Genomic DNA, 25411 nt, shown 5'->3' on the forward strand with positions numbered 1-25411 from the left:
AAATGTAGAAAACATTAAGATCATACTCTTCCCCTAGCCCCATGCCCTCTTTTCTCTGCATTGGGAACCCATGAAACACCATCTATGTATTAACCAAGTGTGATAAGAAAGTTGTATTCATGATGCTGAGCTCCATTTGCTGCCTTGCACTCTCTGTGGTTAGTGTCACCCAAAAGATGTCAAGTGAACAAGTGACAAGGGGAGTGGCAAGAGGGCAGGGGAGGGACTATCCAAACCCTAAATGGTGGATGGTCACAAATATTTCTCAGCCAGACACTGGAAAGGTCACAGAATTCTAACCAATCAATCAGGCAGTGACCTGTCACCAGAACTCAAAGGCTGGAGTAGAATCCCCCTCATCCCTCTAAGTGACTTCACCTGAGGTTTTTCCCTATGCGGAAAATTGCATTTGCTGATGAGGGTAGAGATCTAAGAGAACAGGGGGGATGATAACCAGGCAGATTGATTACCTGAGCCCTTTGGTTTCCTTGCTAATTCTCTCTGCGTCACACTGGGATCCGAAAATATTTTCCCTTCCTCATCTCACTTTCCCCTTAAAAAACGTGTGTATTTCCAAGTATGTTACATGTACAAGTTACCAGAGGTAAGAGATGCTTGAACCTGAGTTGAGTTAAAGAGGAGGAAAAAAGACACATCCCAAAATGAGTTTCATTTATATAATGAAAATAAATTTTTACACAATCAACAGAAACACATCAAGTTTTTTTTTTGTGAAAAATATTTTTAAATAAATTTTTGTCTTTTTTTTTTTTTTTTTTTTTTTACATTCTGATATACATATGTAACAAGGTTTATGGCACTGTAACCAGAATCAAATAAAAAAAAAAAATTTAGGGAAAAGGTGGGAAGGAAAGTAATTGATTTTTATTGAATTCCTTTCTATCTCCAAGCTGGCAAATTTGCACTATTTGTCTATCATCGACTGCCAGCTCTAACTTGTTTGCACACTCAAAACACCGTATTATTGCACAAGAAGCCAGTGAAGGCATATGGTATAATGGTCAGTTCCTCGCTATTTCAAAAAAAAAAAAAAAAAAAAATCTCTTAAACCCAAAGAAGGGGGGGGGGGGATAATCCAGAGTATGAAACACACAAAATCAACAGTATCTTTTGTCTCTTTAAGAATGTGAAGGGTTCTTAGACCACTTAAGCTGCCCTGATTTTCTCTTTGCACCAGTGAGTACTACAGGGCTTGGTTTGGTTGGGTTGTTTTTTTTTTCCTGTGTGGATGGCCCAGGCAGCTCTTGGGCCTTTGTGATTCAATGTCTTTTCTGTCTCTTACTTTTGGTTCTTTTTAATTTGTTTAAGTTGTAGTATCTTCGGTCTATGAACCTGCACAGACTATTTAATCATCAACTCTACAAATAGCTTAAAAGGAAAAGGGGGGAAGAAATGAGTTTTATCATATTTTTATTGTTGGCTTTAAAAAATTACTCTAGCTCTAGCCTCCCTGCTTTATCAGTTCGAGGGAAGGAAATCTCAACGGCATCAAAAGATAATTTCTTCTCACACTTGTGAAAAATAAGTTTTTAAACAAGTTTTGTTTCCATTCACAAACTTGACCCCCATCTAAAAAAAAAAAAGAAAGAGAGAAAAAAGAAGAAAAAGAAAGAAAAAGGGAAAAAAAGAATCCATCCTTCTTTCTCTTTGTCTCTTAACGGAGACGAGTCATCCTTTCCTCCAGACTTGTGTCAGACGACCGTTTCCACGCCCATCAGCTTTGGTGTAAGGATCCGAGGTGTCACACCATTGTTTAGGTCTTCCTCAAACTCCAGTAACTGCCCCATGAAGTTAAGGTTTGGGGAAATAATTGGTCGTTTGCCTTTGACAAATTTATAGGCATCAGTCATGGTCATCCGAGTGTGCTTCATCAAGTATGCAATGACGATGGTGGCAGAACGGGACACGCCAGCTTGGCAATGGATGAGAAGCCCTTTCCCACACTGGTGAGCTTCCTCTGGGAAAGGAGAGAGAAAGCCAAGAGGTGCAGGAAGGAAGAAAGATACGGAAAAAGAGAGATTAGCTTTCATCCAGACTTGACAACGTTCTCTTTTGTAAAGAGTAAAGAATAAATAAATTCAAATGGCTTTAAAACAAAGTATAATTTACTAGTTAATCATATGGACTTATGCTGCAACCTCCGGAAGTGGCTAAAAGTAATATTAGCATGAATAAGAATTTCCATTTCTCCATTTAAAGAGAAGACGAGGGGAAGGAATCATTCCTAGAAACAGTTCGCTGCACAGGGGCTGGCCACTTAGGGCAGCCAGAGTTACAGCACAGTTAACTAGCTTGTGAAGCAAGCCACGGATTAAGTAGACCCTTTTGATAAAGGGTGTTAATTCCAATCACTAGGTTGTATGGTTTATCAAAACTCGTGTTGTTAACAATGTCTCTCCCAGCTGTGATAGAGGAAGAAAAACAAAACAAAACAAAACAAAACATTTCTTTCTTTATATTATAGAATTGTTCTGTACAGGAACTCGTATTAAATAGATAAGGATTCCAGTCTTACTAAACTCTGAGATTTGAGAAATGAAACCCAACTAGAAAGCAACTATGTTCAGCTTCTTACCAGAAAAGCCTGTTGTTGCAAATGTAGCTCAAGACTTGCAGCACTTAGGCACAAGGCATCACCTGCACTGAACTGTCCAACCCCCCTGCATCCCCGAATGCTCTTCCAACATGGCGGTGATGACAAAGATGGAGGAATTCTAATGGTGGCCCAGAAATCAGAGCAACTGAAAGTAGCAATATTTTGTAAGTTTTCAGATACATTAGAAGCTCAGAGGAATAGCTTATGGGCACTGCCTAAACAGATTCTTAATGACACTTCTAGACCAGAAGGCGTCCCAAAGAAAGCATCCCTGAAGGAATATCAAGTAGACGATGAGTACGGGAGGGGCGTGAGAAGGAGTGATCTAACTTAAACCACTTTTTTTTTTTTTTTTTTTTAGCTTATTTATTTACTTAAGTAATCTCTACACCCAATGCAGGGCTTGAACTCATGACCCAGAGATCAAGAGCTGCGTGCTCTTCCAACTGAGCCAGCCAGCTGCCCCTAAGTTAAACTAGTTCTATTGACTACCCAGCAGCGGACTGAGAGAACTAACATTATGCAAAGTTCCATCTTAAAAATCTGTGAATTAAGCTTACTTCTCATAGATAAAAGTATCTGAAGAAAGTATTTCCCTTTTTCAATTTCTTCCCTTGAGCACACACTATTCATTGACCTCCACTATGCGCTGCAAAGTGCTAGGTTTGACCATTGGTTCCACTACAGGCTAGTGTGAGTCACCTGACTGCCGAGAGCTTCAACCTCCCATCTACATACTGGGAGGAATACTCATTAACAAGGCTCAGGGAATGTGGGAATAATATCATCCAATTCAGGAATAAATAAATAGGCATAGTTAAATCCTAAACATACACTCTGCTTAGTTTGTATTAGACTCTCAGTAAATGTCATCATGGTTGTAAAAACTGCTGCTTTCAGTTATCTAATGATATAACAACAAAAATAACATTGTGCCTATACAGGCTGTGATGCCAAATTGTTCTTCAGGTTAAATGCTCTTTGTTACTTGTTTTGTTTTCCTTTTTAAAAAAATCAGATAAGCCTGAATAGCGTATGAGGAATGCAGAGGCCTTGCTTGAAATCCTGTTGGGACAAGCATGTCTGATGCTACTCATTAAATGGAAAACAATCTCTTAACTTCCCCCAGCTGGAATTAAGTCAGATAAAATTGCAGTCATAACATCATATATCAACCAGAAAGCTCCTCATCTACTCGGTGACAAATAGCTCTTCCTCGGGGCTCAAAGTTTGATTCAAATATAATTAATAAAGAATCTAAGGTGTCTTTGCAGCCACAAATTAGTTAGTTGCCATTCAGGAACTAACAGCATTGGGAACACTGCCCCAGCGTATTGTAGAAAGGCCCCTGCCTTGGAGTCAAGAGCTTTGCATTCTGCTCCCTTCTCCGACACTACAATTCTTACAATCTTGGAGAAGTCACTTTATTTTTCTGAGTTCAGTGACCACCTAGACTATGCTTCCAGACTGAAGAGTCCATGGTCCTGCATGGAAGGCACAATTAGCCAGGAAAACAGCTGCGTGACGAGACCAGAACTGCCAACTCTACAGCAAATCCACCAGACCCAAGGTTTTGTTTTGGGGGGTTTTTTTTCCTGATAAGGGAATACCAAACATGAGTGCATTCTTCCTGGGACAGAGGCCAGTAACAACCTGCTACAATATTTGAGAAAAGTTGTGGATCACCTTTTTGTGGTAATGAAAGTTGGAGTCACTTGAAAAAAAAAAACTGGAGCATCTGCTAGGTGCCCAGGTGTCCCCCCAACATGATAATTTGAGCCTTAAAATAGTTCAAGGCTATAGAAGCCACAAAAATTAAAGTTAGGATTAGGGTTAGGTTGGTGGTTACTTCCTTCTGGAGATTAAAGTCTACTGTTGTTAGAATTCCACCCCTCGGTAACTACTCAGGCTACACAACCTGGTCTTTCCGACTTTGGGGCAAGTCTTATGAAATCTAGTACCATCTCGCTAATGTTCACATTCACACCCTTCTGCTACCCAGTGTTTCAGAAGGGAGACAAAGCAAGTAGAAAGGAAAAACAACTCAGCCCTCCACTCCTGTCTCCCCTGTGCTGATGTGACATGTAGAAGATGTTCACGACAGCACTGTTCTACTGCAAAACGTTCTTCAGAAGCAGCCTTTCAGCAAATGTCACCTTTGCCTCAACCCCGCATAAAGAAGCTATCCCAAGTGCAAATGAATTCAGCCCCAGGTAAGGGAAAAATGGGCAAGTTTGGAAGTAGTATCGTCTTCACTGTGTTTTACCTCTTGCAAGGCGCTGGCAGACATGGTAGACCAGATAGCCACAGCCACAGCGCCAGCTCTGGCCTCCCGGGGCTTTCCTCTCCATTACTTCTTTTGAAATTCTGGGACAGAACATATCCGTGTGCATCCCTACCATCTTTTCATTGAGAAGGAGAGGGATGTGGATTTCCCCACCAAACAGAATCACTGTTTCTTTATACCCATCCCAGGGGCTCCCATGCATTCGTTCAACGGGCTGTGACTGAGAAGAACACTTTAGCCACACCAGGTGGCAAAGCCTGAAAACACCCCAGAGCAGCTTTTTGGCAACGCAGGCATAAACCTTGGGCTTGATATCAAAGCAAAAGCTTTGGGGCAAGGAAGGTGAAAGACGAGAAGTCCCCTTGGGAGATAGTTACCGATGAACTCAAAAGCCTCTTCAAAGTACTGCCTCAGGTTCTGCTTGTTGCTGTCAGTAGCCGGCAGCCTCTTGTAGTTGAACAGGCCTTTCTCGTAGTGGTAGAGGGGCAGGTGAGTGGTGACGTTGATGACGTAGCCGATGTTCAGCCGCTGCATGGTGTCCAGGTCCTGAGCGTCCTGCTCATTGCCGAGGAACAGGAAGGGCAAGATGGGCGTCAGCTCCGCATTCTCGATGTCAGGGGTGGTGGGGATGGACTGAGGTAGCTTGCTGGGGGCTGCAGATGCGCCGCCCCCCACCTCCCGGCACTCTTGGAGCTGGAGGGAGTTGTCACAGAGGTTTTCATGGTTCTGCTTGAAACTGCTAAGTCCACCTGGAGCAAACACACAGAAAGTGACAATGACCATCCCTGGAACTTCAGAGTTGCAGAAAATGCCACTGTCCCCAGAGACGTTAAGTGCATTCTTGCAGAGGCACACTTTAAAAAAAATAAGATCAGAATAAAAATGCAAGGCCATTTGGAGATCCAGGACAAGCTTCAGAGGATCTCACTGCATGTGGTACTGTCGCAATGTGGCTCTTTACACAAACTGTGGCATGTTCCCCTGGAAAGAGTTCATTCGCAGCACCAGGCAATTTTATCAGGAGCAGATTTGACCTGCCTCAAGGTGCCATATGCTCAGCGGCCTACATAGAACCTTGTACTTTGGGAGCCAGGGAAAGCATGGCCAACCTCCGTGGGCAGTGTAGGCACGCCCTGCACTCTTCCATAAGCTGACCTCACCCAGAAAGACAAGTCAGCTTCCAATACGGAAGAGTGGCTATGGACAGGGACCTTGGAAGACCCAGATTACCTTGGCTATAGTCCCAGGAACACAACTTCTTGGCTCTGAGACTTAGGCAAGTTAATTTCTCTCTCTGTGCTTGTGGTTCCCCATCTATAAAATGAGGGTAATAGCATCTACCTTTTAGTGTGACTGGGAGTCTGGACTTAATGAATACAGGCAAAGTGTGCAAACCACCACCCCATGAATAAGTCCAGCAGCGCTTTGAGGAATAGAGCTTAAGAAAGTGATCTAACTAAACTATCCAGCTAGATGTACAAAGAGGTTTATATAGCATTATCTGTTTTACAGAAAAGGCCAAGGACAAAAACAAATCTTAAAAAATGAAAAGTTATAATTTTCATCCAATGGAATGTTATGTAGCCATTAAAAGTTGTGAAAGGAATATGGAAACAAAGAAAATGTTTCTATATGTAATGTTAAATGAAACAAAGCCAATTCAAAAACATTCACCATACTTGTGATCAAGAACTAAAAGACCATGCAAAAAAGAGCACTTGTTTAAGGTAGGAAATTTATGGATCACAGTTTCTTTAACTTTTTCCTTTAACATTTGTTAGATGTATCATACACATGCAGAAGCCCAAAGGATTATCAGGAGGGTCAAATGACACAATGTACATATAAGGTCCAGGAAATCTGAGTTGATATTATTCTCACCAAATGGGCTCTAATTCTTATCAAACAACTACATACCCTGGTCTTCCCTTTGAAAGGAGGGGGAAGTTAGAGACCTCCTAAAACCTGAAAGCCTCCAGAATACAACATTTATGCCCTCTGAGAGTTTTAGGAGATTAGGCCAGAAACACAGAGCTGGTACAGGATACGGTTGTGTTGAAATAGACAGGAAGTTTATCTGTCCAGGGGTTTCCGAACGTAACTTATGCCTTTCCCATTTCAAGTCTCATCTTTGGAGCTCCAGACTATAACCTAGACCAAGTCTCAAGGCTATGCTTGCCCAGTACATAGCCAGCTAGACGTGACAACCCAGTAAGTCCTATTAATTATCATTAAGGTCCAGTGGTGGCACAAAGATCATTCAAAGAGGGTAATATTATGGTCACTCAGTTCTTTCATCGGTAAGTGCCAAAACTTATCTTTGCTTTTTGAAAAGAAAAACAGGAGCTACAAATTCATTTTAATGGATATCTAGAATTAAACCCTGCCTTTACATATTACTAGTTCACTCTGCTATGATATCATGAGTAAAAAGTTTGTTTGTGCCCTAAGAGATTATTTTTAAAGTAGAGAGAAGAAATGGAAAACCAGAAAGACTACTTCAGTAGTGACTACTTTCTAGAAAAAAAATTGAAATTACCCACCATCACCATTACAAACCCCATGAAAAAGACTATGAAGAGTTATTTAAAAATCCGCTCAGCTTTGCCTCCATAAAATCCAAGTAAACAATTCACACTGATTCTGTGATGGGAACCTAATTCACTTTTTTTTTTCCCCCTTAAGAAAAGGGCAGTGGTTACACTTTTTCATATGAGAGGAAAGACCAACAAAATAAATTCAAAAGAAGTCTCTAAGGGGTGCGGGGGGGCTTTTGTCTATTCTTATTTAGGGTACTCAAGCTCTAATTTGTCTTAAAAGCAGCTAGTTTAAAAAAAAATGCATGCCAAAAAAACCCACACACAGAAAAAAGCAGCATACAGCTTTTTAAAATTCTGTCTCTACACCTCCTTTCCCCATGACATCAGCTGGAGGCTCCCCACCTGCCCAGTTGCCATAGCAGTTACACAAAGACATACAATGACATCAGTTGGCATGATATCAGCTCTTTGAGTACAAACAATACAAGAAGAACTACTTTGTTTAAGGCCTTTGGTGCAACTGTGTTCTGGGGAGCCAATGATGTAATGCTAACAGGTGGCATGGGCCTTCCATTTGCCTAATGGGGGGAAAAAACCCATGGGGGAGGGGAGAAGGGAATTTGAGACAGACAGACACAGAATGCATCGAATCCCAGGGGGTGCTCATGTGCAAAACTACATGTATATGGTATGTTTAAGCCATGTGGGAACTCTGTTCATCACTATTTGAAGATGGAGAGGATATTAAAGGAAATGTTATGACTCAGATACATGAGTTGGACAAGAAAATTCTCCTTGAGGGGCATGAAGAAACAGTCTCCCATTCACTTGTTGGTCTGCTGACCAGCGCAGGCATCAGTTCTCACTAAGGGTCGTGCATATCCACACACAGCAGTCATGCAACTCTCCCGGGGCAAGGGGGGTGCTCCAAGCCAAACCAACCAGTCAGATCTCACAATGGTGTTTTTTTAGATAAATGTCTGCAGAGAGGATGGTTTTATTCTCTTAGGAGATTGGACTTGGAAGCTGGGGAAGGAGAGCAGGAAAGACTAAGGCTAATATGGTTTTCTCCTTCAACCACCTTCCCCCACCCTATCCCACTAGCGGCTGAACAGCCTGATCACTTAATGAGGAGACTGATTATGTCCTGTTCCTTATTACTACATAAGAACATTCTAACAGGATAACTAACAAGTGAGGTAGAGACAAAGTAGCTGGTGATTAAGAGCACATGTTAGAGGCGGACAGATCCAGGCTACAATGTTGATTCTGCCCCATGAGAGCTGTGAGTCATGGTGCAAATCACTGTCCCTCACTACGCTTTGGTTTACTGATCTGTAAAGTGGGCATAATGTCACCTACCCATGGAGCTGTGGTAGGGGCAGCCTATAAAAACATGGTGATCTATGACCAGGCATTTGATAAATAATGTCTTCTTACTCTGCTATCATCACTGTCCGTGTCCTCATCTCTCTTTGATCTGTCCACACTGCAGTCCGTGAGAACCCTAAGTGCTGGGCAGTGGTTCTCAGGCCAGATGGCGTGGATCTCAGTCCCAGCCCTGGCGACACAAGCTACCAGATCCTGAGCAAATTCCTTACCTCCTGGTTCCTCAGTTTTCCCAGATATAAAACAGGGATAATAATCATATCTACCTCACATTCCTGTTTTGAGGATTAGACTGGTTAGTAAAAATAAAGTATTTTGAAACAACATCTATCCATGGTAAACACTTTTTTGTTTTCATTACTTTGGGATACCACTATTTTAAAGATCTAAAAAATTTTTTTTTTCTTTTCCTTAATATAAAGACTCTAAATGACCAGTAAGCAAATGTTCCGGAGTTTTTACTTTTAACATTTTATTTAAAAAGAGCTAAGTCTGGGGCGCCTGGGTGGCTCAGTGGGTTAAGCCTCTGCCTTCGGCTCAGATCATAATCTCGGGGTCCTGGGATCAATCCCTGCATCAGGCTCTCTGCTCAGCGGGGAGCCTGCTTCCCCCTCTTTCTCTGCCTGCCTCTCTGCCTACTTGTGATCTCTCTCTCTTTATCAAATAAATAAATAAATCTTAAAAAAAAAAAAAAGAGCTAAGGCCTAATGGACCTGAGTGGTTTTAACATTTAAATAATATACTTTTATCATAAAGAAGCCACAGCTCCCTATTCTTCCTGAACAAATAGGTTTGATTTCCTTTGTCCTTGCTTTCCCAATAAAAACTGCATATTTTTTTAATTTCTGTGTGGTTGTTTTTTGTTTTGGTTTAGTTTGGTTTTGGGGGTTTTGTTTGTTTGTTTGTTTCCAGTGACAGAGTATGTTTTAAGTAAAAGTGTTCTTGGCCCATCCCTTACTCCACGCCCTAGGTCCCACCGGGCTGAGCCATCTTCTTACACACACAATTGCCTGCAGTCACAGTGCAAATATTTTCAAGGCACAAGCAACACTGCTGGGGGCAAACATTTCCAACCTTATCTCAAAACTAGGTTCCCTGCCAAAATGAGCATGGTCAGCACTTTGATTCTGAATGGGAACAACAAAGAAGATTCTACCCCTAAAGAAAAATATGTAGAAATACAAGTCCTGGTTTCTTCCAACAGCATGGCCACAGACCCACAGCAGCAACGGACTCTGGTTTTAGTGGCAAAGCTCTTTGTAGCTTGGTTTCAGCTCCTGCTGCTGTTTTGGCCATGGTGCAGTTCTAGAAGCAGCAGAGCCTTCTGCGATATGATTCAGAAGCGGTGCTCTGGGTGGCAACGGAAGGAACCACATCCAAATGCAGGAGCTATAAGCAAGAGATTTCCATATTCTGAAGATGGACAGCACTTTCACACACACGCTTTTAGGTTTCCTGTGATGCCGGAAAGTGAGCACTCTCCAGAAATGTCAGGACAGCAAGTGGAATTAACACCCAAAGAGAGAAGGAAGGGGATGAAAATGCAACTTCTACCAGCTTGCAGCGAGCATACCAACCACCCCTTTTTGTTGTCTGTTTTCTCTTAGGGGGAGACTAGACTTCTATTTGTTTATTTATTTATTAGTTTTTGGTTTTTTTTTTTTTTAGTTTTATTTCTTTATTTCAGAGAGAGAGAGAATGCAAGCAGTGGGGAGGGGCAGAGAGAGAGCAAGAGAGAGACCCTCTCTGCTAAGTGCAGAGCCCGACGCCTGACTTGATCTCACAACCCTGAGATCATGACCCGATCCAAATCAAGAGTTGGATGCTCTACCGACTAAAGCCTGGGTGAGCAGTCTTTTCAAGTAAAATGGTACTTTGATGACAGTGGCTAAGAACACAGACTGTGGAGGCACACGGCTTGGTTTCAAAATCCTACACTAACTAGCTGCCAGCACTAACTAGCTGTGTTACCTCGCGCAAGTTATTTAATGTTCCTATGCCTCTGTTTTCACAACCACAATATGTAGTTAACCCTGGTATCCATCTCCTAGGTCTCTTAACGTGGATAAAACGATACCTGAGTTAAATATTATTACTACCAAGGGGAGAGCTATTGGTGTAAAATGGGCCCTAAAGGTTCCTATTTTGTGGGTCCTTCAGGCAACTGCAATGCATCAAAGCAGACTCCCGAGATTCTTATACACAAGGACCCTTGTGGAAGAAACAAAGCCTGGATCAACTGGAGGGGACGCCAGGCTTCCTGCACTGAAACACTCAAAGACAGGGCCATGGTGATGTCATGCTTTTCAAGGCAGAAAACCACCCACCTTCACAGGAGAAGTATTTGGGATAGCAGCTAAAGCCGTTCAGGGTACTGTTCCTGCTTTACATGGAATTGTCTTCATAGTCCACAGACTGTATTTTATAGTAGGCATGATTTCAAGTTCAATGGCTGCTGGTGTCCCCTACACTGTCCTATGACCCTGTCCCCAGGCAATGTGTGGGGCATCTATATTAAAGAGAGAGACTGTGTCCAGTGAGAGCGCGGAGTCAGTAGGTATAGGAAGAAACAAAGGGATCAAGAAACACTTCTGTTACCTAAGGAAGAGGGAGACTTGGGAAGCTGGGTCCCACAGTTCTGTTAGTGAGGCCATGAGTCAGGGATGAGTCTCCCAATCACACTGTTTCATCGCTTCCATGTGAAATGTGCAACGTGTGAAAAGATAAACAAAGAGGTATCATTAAGCTTAACCTTCTTAACAACGCCAGGATCTTGAATCCAACGGAACACATATGGATGATTTGGACAAATATTAAGTGTTCCAGGAAGATATATGTGTGTCACCTCGTGGGTTTTGTTTTGTTTTTTTGTTTTTTGTTTTTTAATTCTTTGGTCTCTTTGATAGGAGATACAAGTTATCTACAGATATATTTCAAAAGCCAACTCTATACGGCAGTCTCTGATATATAAGGCAGCAGGGGGAAATCCTTGCCTTGATTCAGAATAGTAGCTCGACCCCATGCTAGCTGTGTGGCTTTCTGAACATTATTGGGTGTTTCTTACTTTTCCTTAAGTATAAAATGGGAATACTACTTACTACTCAGTCTCCTGTAATGATTCATTCATGGAAACCACTGGTGAAACATCCATCCTCCTATCCTTAAGAAGATTTTTCAAACCCGTAGCTATTTGCATAAGAATTGTCCTTGGGGCCACCAAGATAAGGAGCATTCTGGGTGGTCGGTGCTGGAGGATGGCTGTACTCTGGAGGGTCAGAGTTGGGGGCTGAGCTAGATAGAGGTGGGACCACAAAAGAAGACACAGATGTTTCAGAGACACAGAGAGATGAAGAAAAGAACATCTGCTAGCACCAGTCCCAAGCAAGGGAAAGGCTATCAAAGCAGAGCCCACAGGGCACCCTGCCTACAGCCCTGCTCTTGGAACGGTCAATTCGGTCACAGCTTATATTCCACTAATGCAAGAGGAAATGGCATGCAGAAGGGGGGCTAAGTCTGGTGGTTGGTGGTCTCCCCTGGAAACTTCCTTATATTTAGTTGTTTGTGTTCTAAGATGTCAATAGAGGCAGGATATATAGGGTCATCAATACATATAAATGCATGCCTGGCAAATTTTATGGAGATACATACACACACACACACACACACACACACACATATACACACACACATATATATACATAAACACACATATATTTCTAGAAATTTTAGAAATAGAGATATAGAAAAAGTGTGTGCATGTATAACTTTTCCATTCCTATAATTCCTCAATTAGTTGAGATGTTCAAAATTTTGCTTGGGGTCACCGTATAAAATCTTAGTTCAAGCGTCCGTAATAGGCTCACATGCAACATCACTTTACAACTAAAACTGCACTTTTAATGTTTACTCTTTTTTTTTTTTTTGGTATTTTTCTTCCTATGTATATCTAAATTAACCGTTTTAATAGAACTTCGGTTCTTGGAGAGCAGGAATAGTCTTATTTAAATCCCTCAGTACACGGGGTTTTGCCAAATGTCACAGGAAGACAGGTGGTTTCTTGATATATTTGATCCCAATAACTGTAGGGAAGAGATATTGAGATAGATGATCAATCCCTTTTTGGAAATAATTTACAAACATTAAAAGATAAAGGTAAAAGTTCTCTCTGGTGTCAACTTTACCTAGTGACAAATCATAGGTAGGAAGTATTTCAAGAATGCCCCTTAGGGGGCTCTGTCTGTTAAGCATCTGCCTTCAGCTCATGTCATGATCCCAGAGTCCTGGGTTCAAGCCCCACATTATGGGGGAGGTCCTTGCTCAGCAGGGAGTCTGTTTCTCCCTCTGACTCTCCCCCAGTATTGTGCTGTCTTGCACACTTTCTCTCTCAAATAAATAAATTCTTTAAAAAAATATACATAGCATCATGCCCTTCACAAAACTGTCTCCTATAACAGACTATATAGGTCACTCGTGTTCTTATCCTTGATATTACTTAATCTAGCCAAGAGGTATTTAGTTATGTTTTAAAGAAATTTCCTGAAAATTTTCTCAAATTCTGAGTTTAAATAATAAAGTCCTTTCAAAGGATTTTCTACTGGACAAAAATCATAAATTAGACCACTGACGCTCACCCCAAATAAACATTGCTTGTTTATTGTCTAGTCATTGTAACTCAAGTAACTTACTCATTTTTATATTCTTCAGATTACAACCCTTGCTCTCACCACAATCTGGTAGATTAATAAAATCCAGCATTCTGGAAAAGAAGCTAATACACGACCTTAATCTATATCAAGAACTAAAATCAGCCTTTGCTCGTTCCCAGTCTTTGTACAATTTGCAATGAGCTCTCAGCTTCAATTTTGTCTCTATGTGCTTTTATAAATATTTTCAATCATTAACTTGTTTGGGGGCCCTTCTTTCTTATGTTTTAAAAGACACTGCTTCCTTCTTTGATCGATCAAATCTTTGTAGTATCCTCAGTGGGAATTTTTTTTATATAAACACATGCATAAATAGTTATTTCAAAAAAGTAAATGGAATCAGAAAGATCCAACAACTCAGGAACCCTGATTTTAAAAAGTTGAAAATGAAGCTCTGATTGTAGCCTTTCCAAGGAAAGCTGATGCTGGCACGTTTCTGTCCAAATTCCAAAGATGCCGTCTCTGTCCCCACCACCCCACACACCTCCCAGCTCAGAAGTTGCCTCCCTGGGCATCCAATCACCTTCCCTGCTGAACAGGTCAGAACAGTGCCCAGACTCCCTCTTCAGCCTTGGGCAGGAGCTCCAGTGCACTAAAAAAGGACTGGGCGGCTCGGTGGATTAAAGCCTCTGCCTTCAGCTTAGGTCATGATCCCAGGACCCTGGGATCCAGCCCCACATGGGGCTCTCTGCTCATCAGGGAGCCTGCTTCCCCCTCTCACTCTGCCTGCCTCTCTACCTACTTGTGATCTCTGTCAAATAAATAAAATAAATAAATCCTTAAAAAAAAAGAAAAAAAGCACTTTCTCCCACGAAGGGAGGTGGACTTCTAATGCCCCCCCACCCCTCACCCAACACCATCCCAACTTTGAGGCTTTCATGGGTAACGAGGGTTCAGGATTCCCCAAGTGTAATTCCTGCCTGTCGAGGGAGCACAAGTTGGATGGCTGGAGAGGATTCTTCACCAGGAGGTAAACACAGCCTGTTTCTTTAAATCTGTGACCTCATGTATTTACATTAGAACAGAAAGCACTGCCAGAAGCAACAGCGGATGACAGTCATGTAATTTTCCACAAAGACAACAATCAAGCAGCTTCGTGTTATTTTAATGAGATGACTTTTCTGTGAGTGGGATTTGAACCGTAAGATTTCAGAGTTCCCACAGGCCCAGGAACCCCCTCAGGTTCTCGCAGGACGCACTTGGCCCCCCTTCGGTTTGCTCCCTGTGCCCTCCTCCCTCTCCCCGCCTCCCCCTGTCTATCTCAGAAACCCTACGGAGAATCAGGGAAGAAAATGAGAGGGGAGATTCTGCCTGGAACAGGTATGATGCTTGGCCTGCCAAATGAATCCGCAGATGATGTCTGAAACCCATTTTTAAAGAGTGCAGGGTAGGGATGGGAAAAGAGATCCGGCCCCTTCGCCTCCCCAGGCCCCATAGTGAGGCCCTGTTCATGCAGAAAACCCCATCTTGATACCCACTCTCTCTATTCTGTCAGAAAGATTTCAACAAGAACCACCTGGAAGGCAGGGGTGAGCATCATTGACTCCGGGGAGTCTGCCCCTCTGTCTGAGAGGCTGGGACAAGCCCCCCTCGCCCTACAGCCTGGCCTGGAATGGGCAGAGCAGCCATCCCTGGTGGGTCCGGTTGCCTCCTGCAGCCTCCCACTCCATCCGCAGACCCACTCGTGGAATCTCCTTCTCGCGGGGAGTCTACCTGCCTCTAGAACAAGCTCCCCTGCCCCACTACCAAAAACTGCCAGTGAAAGAGAGAAGATGTAACTGTTTTCTCTTCACGATGGGGCTTTGGGACTCAATCGAGTGAATGGCTTTCGAGTGAATGTTGTGTGGAGAGAAAAGAAGGGAGCACAGGGACCGGAGGAAGTTCCAGCCCCAGGTCCCTGGAAAACTGCAAGTTTGGATTTCCCTTTCATTCCTCCAGCTTTCCGCGTCTGAACTGTCCCAAAGTCTCAGCACAGACCAAGCAGCTCCCAGGGACAAAGGTGCACCAGAAACACTCTGCTCGAGTCTCTGGTTTCTCTTAGACACACCAGGGATATCTGTAGATGTTTCCCCTTGATAATCTCTCCCATCTAAGAATGAGCCCTCCCCAATTTTTTGGGATTTGAATGACATGCTGAAGATGGCCCCTCCCTCTCTCCACCCCGCTCCGTCCCCACAGGTCAGGGTCCAATGGGAGGAGAGGGATGATAAACAGATAAACACACAAAGAGAAAGGTAATGATTAATTATGATAAGGGACAGGAGGTGCCCTCCAGTTCCTGGGGTCTGTAAGAGGGAACTAATTAGATGGGTTTCAGCGAGAGCCTCCCTGGGGATGAGAAGGGACTAGCTGGTTTGGGAAAGGGCTAGAGGGTAGAGTGAACCACACTCTTCGCAAGGGCAGGACACTCGTATGCCTGTAGTGACTCAAGCGAGTCAGCCCCATGTTTGAAGCCTTCCAACATGGGGCTGACTCCCTTGAGCAGGCAGGGGGAGGGAGTGACCAACAGAGTTAAAAAAAAAAAAAAAACTCTGCAGAGGGCCTCTTAGGGACATTAAGCAGTGAGGAGGATTTTATTCTCAGGTCAGCAAGCAGGAAGCTCTTGAATGTTCAGAAGTCCGTAATAGGGGATTATTATGTGTTTGAAAAGAAAAGGGGACCAAGAGAGAAGGGGAAAAATTAATTTACCAGATGGTGTGATTTAACTCTACTCCAAAACCTGGGCATAAATCACACCCTTTCTCTCCCCAAATAACATCTTTTGTTCCTACAGGGACTGAACTGTGTCCCCCACTCCATGCCAAATTTGCATGTTGAAGCCTGACACCCCCCCAACTCCAAAATGTTGTGGTATTGGGAGATGGGGACCTTTGAGAGATCATTAGGTTTAGATGAGGACTTGGGGTGGGGTCCTCATAAGAAGAGACAGAGAGCTTGGTGACTGTCAGTCCACCATCAGGGACACAGCAAGAAGGTGACCACCTACAAACTGGGAAGAGGACATTCGCCAGAACCTGACCATTCCAGCCCCCAAATCTCAGACTCCCAGAACCGGGAGAAAATAAACTTCTGTTGTTTAAGTGACCCAGTCTACGGTATTTTGCAGATTAATACCATACCACTTTTCTCAGCACCATAGCTGACTTGTTAAAACTACAAATTATAATTCCTACTTTCCAAGAACCACACCCAAGCTTATAGAATACCTAAGAATCTGGCCCCTGGGAACCGAACCATGTCAGTACCATATCTTAAAATCAAGCCAGAGACGTTCCAAGTCAGGATGAGGATGCTGCCTATGGACCAGCATGGCCATCAGAAGCAAGTCCATGGAACCCTCCAGAATCTTAGCTCCATGAGCCCGTTGCAAGCGGAGAAGCCTACTCCATTCCCAAAGACACCTAATTCATTCGTTATACACTCCTTGTGGCTCAGCCTTGACCCATGCTGTCCCCGCAACACCTCTCTGGGCTGAGAACATTTTTGTTGGACAATTTCTGTGTATTTAGGAAGCTACTCTCTACCACGGTAGGGCTCCACCTTCTCTGTCCGCTAAAAACCTCAATACCGGTTAATCCATCAAGGCGGATTAAGGGAGGGGGAAAAAAATCCATGAGATCATACTGGAAGGCTGCAGAGGGAAGAATGTTAACAGGAGGAGAGTGTTATAAAACACAAAGCCATATTTTTCCCAAGAGCTCAACTAGATACTCTCCATTATTATTTAATTCTCTGAAGAGAGGGAAAACATTCTTTGCTTTTCAGGGCAGAAGTTTAAATAATGAAGCATTGCTAAACAAACAAACAGAGGAAAGCCCAGTGAAGCTATTCATTAAACAACCCCAGTGTACAAAAAGGAGCATGGCTGCTAACAGTCCAGCTCCCCCGAGGACCGACATTTGTCTTAGACCCCAAATTAAACACATCACAACTTCACAGCAAAAGTATGTTTTCCAATGGGATTTAAGTAGAGTCCAATTAAATAAATCTCTAGAAATATCAGGAGCAAAGCCTCAAGGGAGAGCATATTTCTACTGTGAAACATTCTCATTGGAAATTACATTCACAAAAGGTCATCTAGAAACATCCATGGCAAGAGAAGGGGAGGAGAGGCAGGAAGCAAGGCAAACAGACACACACCAAGCGGACACACACCAAGCGAAGCCAGGGACAACAATCCTGGGTGCATCTTCACCTGCTTTGAATGAAAGCCCCATGTCCAAACAAACAGCTTTTATGACCCTGTTTTTTAAATATGCCCTGGAGGTCAAAAGCTGTAGCTTAGGGAATTCAGGAAGTGGAAGGGGAAAAGATCAAGTGTCAACATCAAAATCTGAATTGTTTTACAGAACCCATGTTTTCAGTTCACGAAAAGCATAGCAACAAGTTCCTCAAGTCACCAAGCTGAATTCTATATTTGGCAAGAATAACGAAGCAAGACTGAGCACTTAGCGATCAAGGGCCAGAGTGAGCAGGCGTGAGCTCCCCCCACAGCAGATGGCACCCAGCCTGCCTGTGGCACACAGTCAGACCCCGGAGGGAGGGCTGAGCTCAGAAGGGTGGGCCCAAAGCCAGGGGAGGCCTCAGGGCACAGCGAGAGACAGGAGGTCACACCAGATCAAAAGCTAGCAGGTCTAGGTCCACTTTGTAGACCACCTCCTGAAATTAAGGGGAAACTCACTAAGAGACCAGTGCATCTCTGAGGAGGGGGCTGGGACGATATACCATGCTCATGGACTTGAGTTGAGGCTAAGCGGAGGGCCAACCAAGTCATGGTCAGTTCAACCTGGGACACGTGCAGTGAAGAGCAGGCTTGAGATGCTCCCCACATCTGGCACTGTCACACCACCCAGACACATCCCCTTGAAGGCCATGCCAATGCCCCACATTGCTTGGGGTGACAGAAGTCCCAACGGGCCAGCACCTGAAACACAAGATCGAGGGATCCTGGGTTCTAGCCTGGGACCTCTGCTGCCACTTCTATGAAATCAGGAGTTTCTCCAAATGGGGATTCTGCGCTCCCAATGCCAGCACTCAGTAACTTAACACAGCTTCGCTAAACCGGCTCCGGGTGCAAGAACCAGGGAGAAGCTGTCTTTTGGTGCTGAGGCCTGGGTGGTCAGCCTCCCACTCGAGGGGCCCAAGCACTTGCTGCTCTCTCTTCCTGGAACCGTCTCCCTCTCGTTCATCACGTGGGTGGTTCAGACCTAGGATTAGACGCAGTCTCCTCCCAAAGGTCTGCCCGACATCCAGTCTACAGTGAACCCGCTCTGGTCACTCCTTCGTTTTGTATCATCAAGTCTGAGTTTATTGTCTTTAGGGCGGTTACCACAATCGGAAATTACTTGTCATTTCTTTACTTGTGTATTGTGATTATTCAACTGGTGAACCCCACCCCCCCACCCACCACCCTCCCAACCCCACCCAAGAATGTCCATATGCTGTTTGTCTTTGGGGAAATGGAGCCCAGCAGTTCACCGTGCTGAGGCCTGAGCTCTCTCCAGGAGTTCTAGCAGTGGGATCTTGGCCAGGCTGCTTAACCCTCTTGTACTGTAGTTTCCTCATTTGTAAAATGGTTCAAAGTGCCATGGGCAACAAGAGTTACTGCAAGAACTGAGTGAGCTAATGCTGGTAGTTATTAACAGAAATTATAAAGGTATTTACTGTCCGGCACCCAGAGTAATACCCGATTTGTACAGGGGCTCATGAAATATTTCTAGATTATGTGACCTTTGCAATGAGATGGGGAAACGCCAGTTAGTTGACAAACACCTATTATGTGTGGTTCAGCATAATGTTAGGGACTTGAGAGATTAAAAAATATATATATATACATATATGTATATATTCATATATTCTCTGAGGATAAATCTAATGAGACAGAAGGAAGGATTAAGGTACATTGGAGGGAGCTTAACAAAAGGACTGGCATAAATCTTTAAAGAACCTACCAAGGGGGCACCTGGGTGGCACAGTCAGTTAAGCATCTGCCTTCAGCTCAAGTCATGATCCCAGGGTCCTGGGATAGAGCTCCACCTTGGGCTCCCTGCTCCGGGGGGGGAGGGGGTTGGGGGTGAGGGGTCTGCTTCTTCCTCTCCCTCTGCCCTTCCCCGTGCTCGTGCTCCCTCTCTCTCTCAAATAAATAAATAAAATCTTTAAAAAAATTTTTTAAATAGGTTGCTCAGTGGGTTAAGCCGCTGCCTTCGGCTCAGGTCATGATCTCACGGTCCTGGGATCAAGCTCTGCATCGGGCTCTCTGCTCAGCAGGAAGCCTGCTTCCCCCTCTCTCTCTGCCTGCCTCTCTGACTGCTTGTGATCTGTGTCTGTCAAATAAATAAAATCTTAAAAAAAAAATTTTAATAATATTTTTTAATTAAAAAAAAAAAAGAAAAAGAACTGTCCAACTGTGACTCACGGAAGGCAGGTGCAGGACCGGACAGGTGAGGTCAGTACAAGGACACAGAGATCCTGGTCCTCTTCGGCTGGGAAGGAGGGCCAACAAGGCTCCCGGGAAAGTGGCAGCCTGCGGGAGGACCCAGACTTGCATGTGACAAGTAGCTATGACTTGGGTCATAGCTTGTCATGGCTGCAGCCGGAGACAATGTGAACCCGGTGGCTTCCAATGCTTTCTTCCTTCCCCAGACGTTCTAGATGAGTGGTGAGACGGGGAGATGGATGGAAAGCAGCCATGAGGGAAGAAAAAAAAGGCCCTGGAGGGCACGCCTGGCCTGAGAGATCTCAGGGACTTTTGAGGGGGTGGCAGTTCAGTTCTACACACATTTATGAAGCACTCAGTATGAGCTGGGGGGCCCGGGACTGTGTGCACAAATCCCAACGAGCTCTGGTTCAGCCTCTTTGAGCTCACTGACCCCCGCCCTGGGCACGGTGAGCAGGAACAGATAGACGATTCGGGGACAAGGTCTGCACCACGGCAGCAGCTGTTTCTTCTGCCTCCCGTTGAAGACACACAACGCGGGATCTAAAAATCAGGCATTCTGGGTTCCTCTCACCCCTCTCATTAGTCCTGCTTCTTTGGGCAAGTTACTTAATCTTCAGGTCACTTTAAAGCATGATCACATCTTCAGAACTTTTTCTTCAAACACGAGCTTCCTCTTCCCTAAAAAGGGGCTGGGACAAACCTCGCTCTCTCACGGGAGTAACATTTGTCTGCTCATGTCTCTGTAACATCGTTACACGTTACTCTGTTCCATTGTTCATGTCTCCGTAGCAACGTTTCTGTAACACTACAGTCTGCTCATAGGCAGACAAGGGACCTCGGGAACTCTGGTCCTCCGGAAGGGGAGACGCTCAAGGGTCGGGGTGAGAACAGAATGCCTCTGTACCCCTTTAGTTGTTTCTGATGATCCAACTTCCCTCTTAGAAACTGGGACTGACTGACGTTCCACAGTCACTGACAGTAGCAGGGAGAGATGCTCAAGGGTTTACAGTCCCCTACCTTGAAAGTGACCAGCTCTGAAGAGCGAGCCTCCCATAGGGACAGAATGACGAGCACCCAGGGATGGCCCAAGTTGGAGAGAAATCAAGTCATCTTCAGTATTTCAAAAGACCTCTTTTATACCTCTAGAACCCTTTTGGTTTTACTCCTAGCTTTCACTGGTAAAGGAATTTTCCCTCGTAATCACCACAGAGTTTAAGTTTGTCTTTTCTTAGAAACGTGCCTTCAAGGGCCGCCCCAAGACGCCCTTGCAGGACTCCACTTTCTAGGAGTTGGTGACATAAGAGGCCTTGCAGGACAAGGGCCAGGCCTGAGTAGGAACAGAAGGACGATAGTTAGAACCACAGGCAAGAGACAGTGTCTATTTTAAGCAAGGAAGGAGAAACCAAACAAAAATAAATCAATAAAGGACACAGGATCATGGTTTAAAAATGCAAACGAAAGCCTCCAAAGAAAAGACAACAATTGATTTGAACACAGTGTTTATGAGATGTAATGGAACCACAAAAGTATGGTTCTAGAGGCACCTGGGTGGCTCAGTCAGTTAAGTGTCTGCCTTCAGCTCAGTTCACTCCCTGCTCTGCAGGGAGTCTGCTTCTCCCTCTGCCCCTCAACCTGCTTTTGCTCTCTCTCTCTCTCAATCTCAAATAAATAAATAAAATTTTAACAACAAAAAAAAAGTATGGTTATCACAATGAAAACTATTTAAAAAAAACCTACAAAAATGCTCCTTACCCACAGCATCACCCTTGATCAGTTTCCTATAAGGAACTCCATCCCAAATCAATATTTAAGAATCTCTGGCACGAATGAGGTGCCGGCACGTCATCTCTGTATGCCATTACCATCACGTAGGGCTGTCTACGGAATGAAGACACAGAGCAGACCCTAAGTGTTGCGGGCCAGGAGCTACTGGCTGTGGTGGCATCAGAGACTTCCCCATCTCCAGGCTGAGCCTAGTGGTCAAAAGCATTGACTTGTGGTTAATGACTCAAAGGCTGAGTCATTTTACACGTCTAGAATGGAACTAGCCATTGTCGCCCATGATATGGGGTTAGGGAAACAAGCAAGTCCTTCATTTTCCCAATTACCGTGCCCCTAAAATATATATCCAGATGAAAGGTGTGTTCTCCTGTAAGGCTGTAGTACAATCCTGACCCTAACAATGTTGAGTCAGCACAGACTCCACAAGCTAAGGCCACGGTCCCCAACAAACTGTCCTCACTTCAGATGCCAACGCCAAGTTCAGGAGTCCCAGGCCATCCACGCTTCTGACCAGTGGGCTAAGATTCTGGGATTCCCACACCCCCTCAGTTTGGATAATTCACTACAATGACTCTTAAATTCAGGAAAATGTCGTACCTACTCTTAGAGTTTTATTACAAAGGATACAAATCAGAATCAGGCAAATGAGGAGACCAAGAGAGGGAGGTCTGGGAAGGACCTAAACACAGAGTTTCCTTGCCTCGAAGACCCCCATCACCCTCCTAGCACATCAATGCATTCATTAATCAGGAAGCTGAGCTGAGCTCTCATGTTCAGAGTTTTTCCTGGGGTTTCATCACAGAGGCATGGTTCAGTGAACCATTTGGTCATGTGACTGAACTCAATATCCAGCCCTTCTTTCTTACCAGGAGGAGGTCTGGGTAATAGCGAAGCCCCCATCCTCTAATCACATTTTTTGTCCTCCTGATGGCCCACCCTTATTCTGAAACATCTCATTAGCCTAAACTATCTTATTAGCCTAAGCTATCTCATTAGCATAAGCTTGGGTGTGATTACAGGTTATGACCCAGGAACCAAGGACAAAAGCTGGGCAAATTCTCTATCATATAGTTCAGCCGTGGGGAAGGGTGCGAGCTCCAGAGTCAGGTGGCTCCGAATTTGGCTTTCTGCTGTGTGACTTTGGGCAATTTACCAAACCTCTCTGAGCTTCCGTGTCCTCATCTAAAAAGTAGATCCGGATAATAATACTGTTATTGCTATATATAGATCAGCACCATGTAACAAAATTATTTTTCTAGTAGCTGCATTTATAAAAGTAAAAAGCAACTGATAAAATTAACATTAATAATATATTTTACTTACCTCAACATGCCCCAAATAGTATCATTTCAACATGCAATCAATGTTAAAACGTTTCTTTTATTTATTTATTTATTTATTTATTTATTTAGAGCGATGGAGAGAGAGAGGTAGGGGGGAGGGGTAGAGGGAGAAGGAGAGAGAGAACTTTAAGCAAGCTCCATGGGCACAGAGCCCCACATAGGACTCAATCTCACAACTCTGAGATCATGACCTTGAGCCAAAATTAAGAGTCAGACACTTACCAAGTGAGCCACCCAGGCACGCCCATGTTAAAACAATTATCAATGAAATATATTACATTCTTCTTTTACACAAAGTCTTTAAAATCTAGCATGTATTTTACAAATGTGACATGTTTCTGTTCAGACTAGTCCCATTTCAAAGGCTCAGGGGCCCCCTGTGAGTCCTGGCTACCTACCACACTGGATAGTGTAGATAGAGATCACTGGAGAGCTTAGATCGAGGGCTGTTATTTCCACTAAATGGGTTGGAGCTCAGTGCTGTACCAACCCTGTTTAAAAATGTGAACTGAAATATGTATGTGCACAGAGGCAGTGGCAAATGACTAAAACCCACGCCACGCTATGTCTGTCAGCTCCACAGAATGTAAAATAGCCCCCCTCTTCTCAGGAAAAGAACCACTTCAACTTGGAGTAGAGAGGCTCTTGGATAGTTAATCCACAGCATGCTTTTTTATTCCCATGCTCCCACATCTCCCTGACATAGATTTCAAACTGGCAAAATCAAGGGACAACAGGCAATAGCTTTCAATGGGAAAAGATGCCCCAAAGCACAGAGCTGCAAGTAAGTAGCTGTGAATGGCTGGGGGAGAGGGGGAGGGGAGAGGGTGGGAGGAAACCAGAGGGAGGAGTTTAGGCTCCGTGACTCACTGAGGAGCCCCCCCCCCCCAGAGTCACTGCCCAGCCACCAGCTGGTATACCAAACCAGTCACCTACCCTGCACTCCCTGGAAAAAGTTCTGCACTATAAATTCAGAAAAATATCACTAGTAGGGGACAGATTTCAAGGTAATTGTTTAGGCAGCTTTGTAGGTTCTGATTCTCAGGTCCCAGAACATTCTCAAAGGTTCTTTATTTATTTTTTTTTAACTTTGCAGATATTAATATGGAAGTGCTGTCTCTTTTAATGGTGGCGCCCCACATTCAGCTGTGGGTCCCAACTTTTGCAAGGGAGAGCTGCCCAACACCCTGACATTCATCTAATTCATTCAATTCTCATTGGAGTTGGGATGGGGCGAGTGCCAGCCACCCTCAAGGTAAGAATAAAGAGATCCACCTAATAAGGGCAGATGAATGCATTTTTACATAATATGCAAGATTAATTATAATAAATGCAATCCAATTCACATACCTTATCAAGGAAGACAAGCTAATTATCTGTCAGAGAATTAGCTCCTATTTAAAGGGCATTTTACCTCAATTTGGCAAAAGAACTAATGGGAATTGTCTCCGATCTGATGTATTCTTTTGACTGCACTTGCTTAAACACTCAGAAGACTTCAACACTGCCCTAAAACCCCAGGGTTTAAGGAGGGACGGGGCAGGGGGGACCCAGAAACGCATATTAGTCAGCATCTCACAAAGTCCAATTCTTTCTGCTGTTATTGTAATGATGTCCCTTCTGGAGTATCTTATCAGCAGCATGAAACTGGGGGTGACTCATATTTACAAAACGAGGGGGTATTGACCCTGCTAGACCGTCCACTTCCACAATGGCTTCTGTTTCTTAATAGTGCTGAGTGGTATCTCCACACTTCCTCACTCTGCCCACCAAAGCAGAAGCCCAAGACTTACCAACGCATGCTTTATTCAGGGATGTGTGCTGCACACACAGCTGAGATGCCTGTGGAGACCTACGCTTGAGGACAAAGACTTCCCTAAAAATTAGTAACTTTCCTGGGTAGTTGGTTCTTGTATTCTGGAGAGAAAGGTAGGAATGCACAATATAAAACAAAGGTAGCTGGCCCTACCCTCTATTCCTTAAGGTGGAGGTAGGGGTGGGGATGGGGAGGGTGGTGAGGAAGATTCGGGAAGGCACTCCCTGAAGAGGCTTCTCTTAAACAATCAAAAACTTGGAAATAATCTTGATGTCATTGATAGGAAGATTCGTCAAGTAAAATGTGAGGAACCCACAAATAAGACATGTCATAACATTAAAAAAAAATCTGCTGGTGATGAGGGAAGCAAAACTATATGCAATGTAAAGTGAAAATGAATTTCAGTTTCCATATGAGAAACTCTGCAAATTATGCACATATATGGGTAAAGAATGAAGAGAATATGTAAAAATGAAACCAGGCCAGGCAGGGGGA

The 25411-nt window shown here is 44.0% G+C and overlaps 1 protein-coding gene across 1 annotated transcript in view; it reads right to left on the reverse strand.

Moving 5' to 3' along the window:
- Positions 1–761: 761 nt before the first annotated feature.
- Positions 762–25411, reverse strand: part of DUSP10 (dual specificity phosphatase 10) — a 38946-nt gene continuing 14296 nt past the window's right edge. The window contains exons 3-4 of the mRNA XM_032318510.1: positions 5282–5653; positions 762–1978 (exon numbers count right to left, since the gene is read on the reverse strand). Of these exons, the coding sequence (XP_032174401.1) occupies positions 1713–1978; positions 5282–5653 (638 nt within the window). The 3' untranslated portion in view covers positions 762–1712. The remainder of the gene's footprint in view (positions 1979–5281; positions 5654–25411) is intronic.

This window comes from Mustela erminea, chromosome 17 (genome assembly GCF_009829155.1).
Source record: "Mustela erminea isolate mMusErm1 chromosome 17, mMusErm1.Pri, whole genome shotgun sequence".
NCBI classification, from domain to species: Eukaryota; Metazoa; Chordata; class Mammalia; order Carnivora; family Mustelidae; genus Mustela; species Mustela erminea.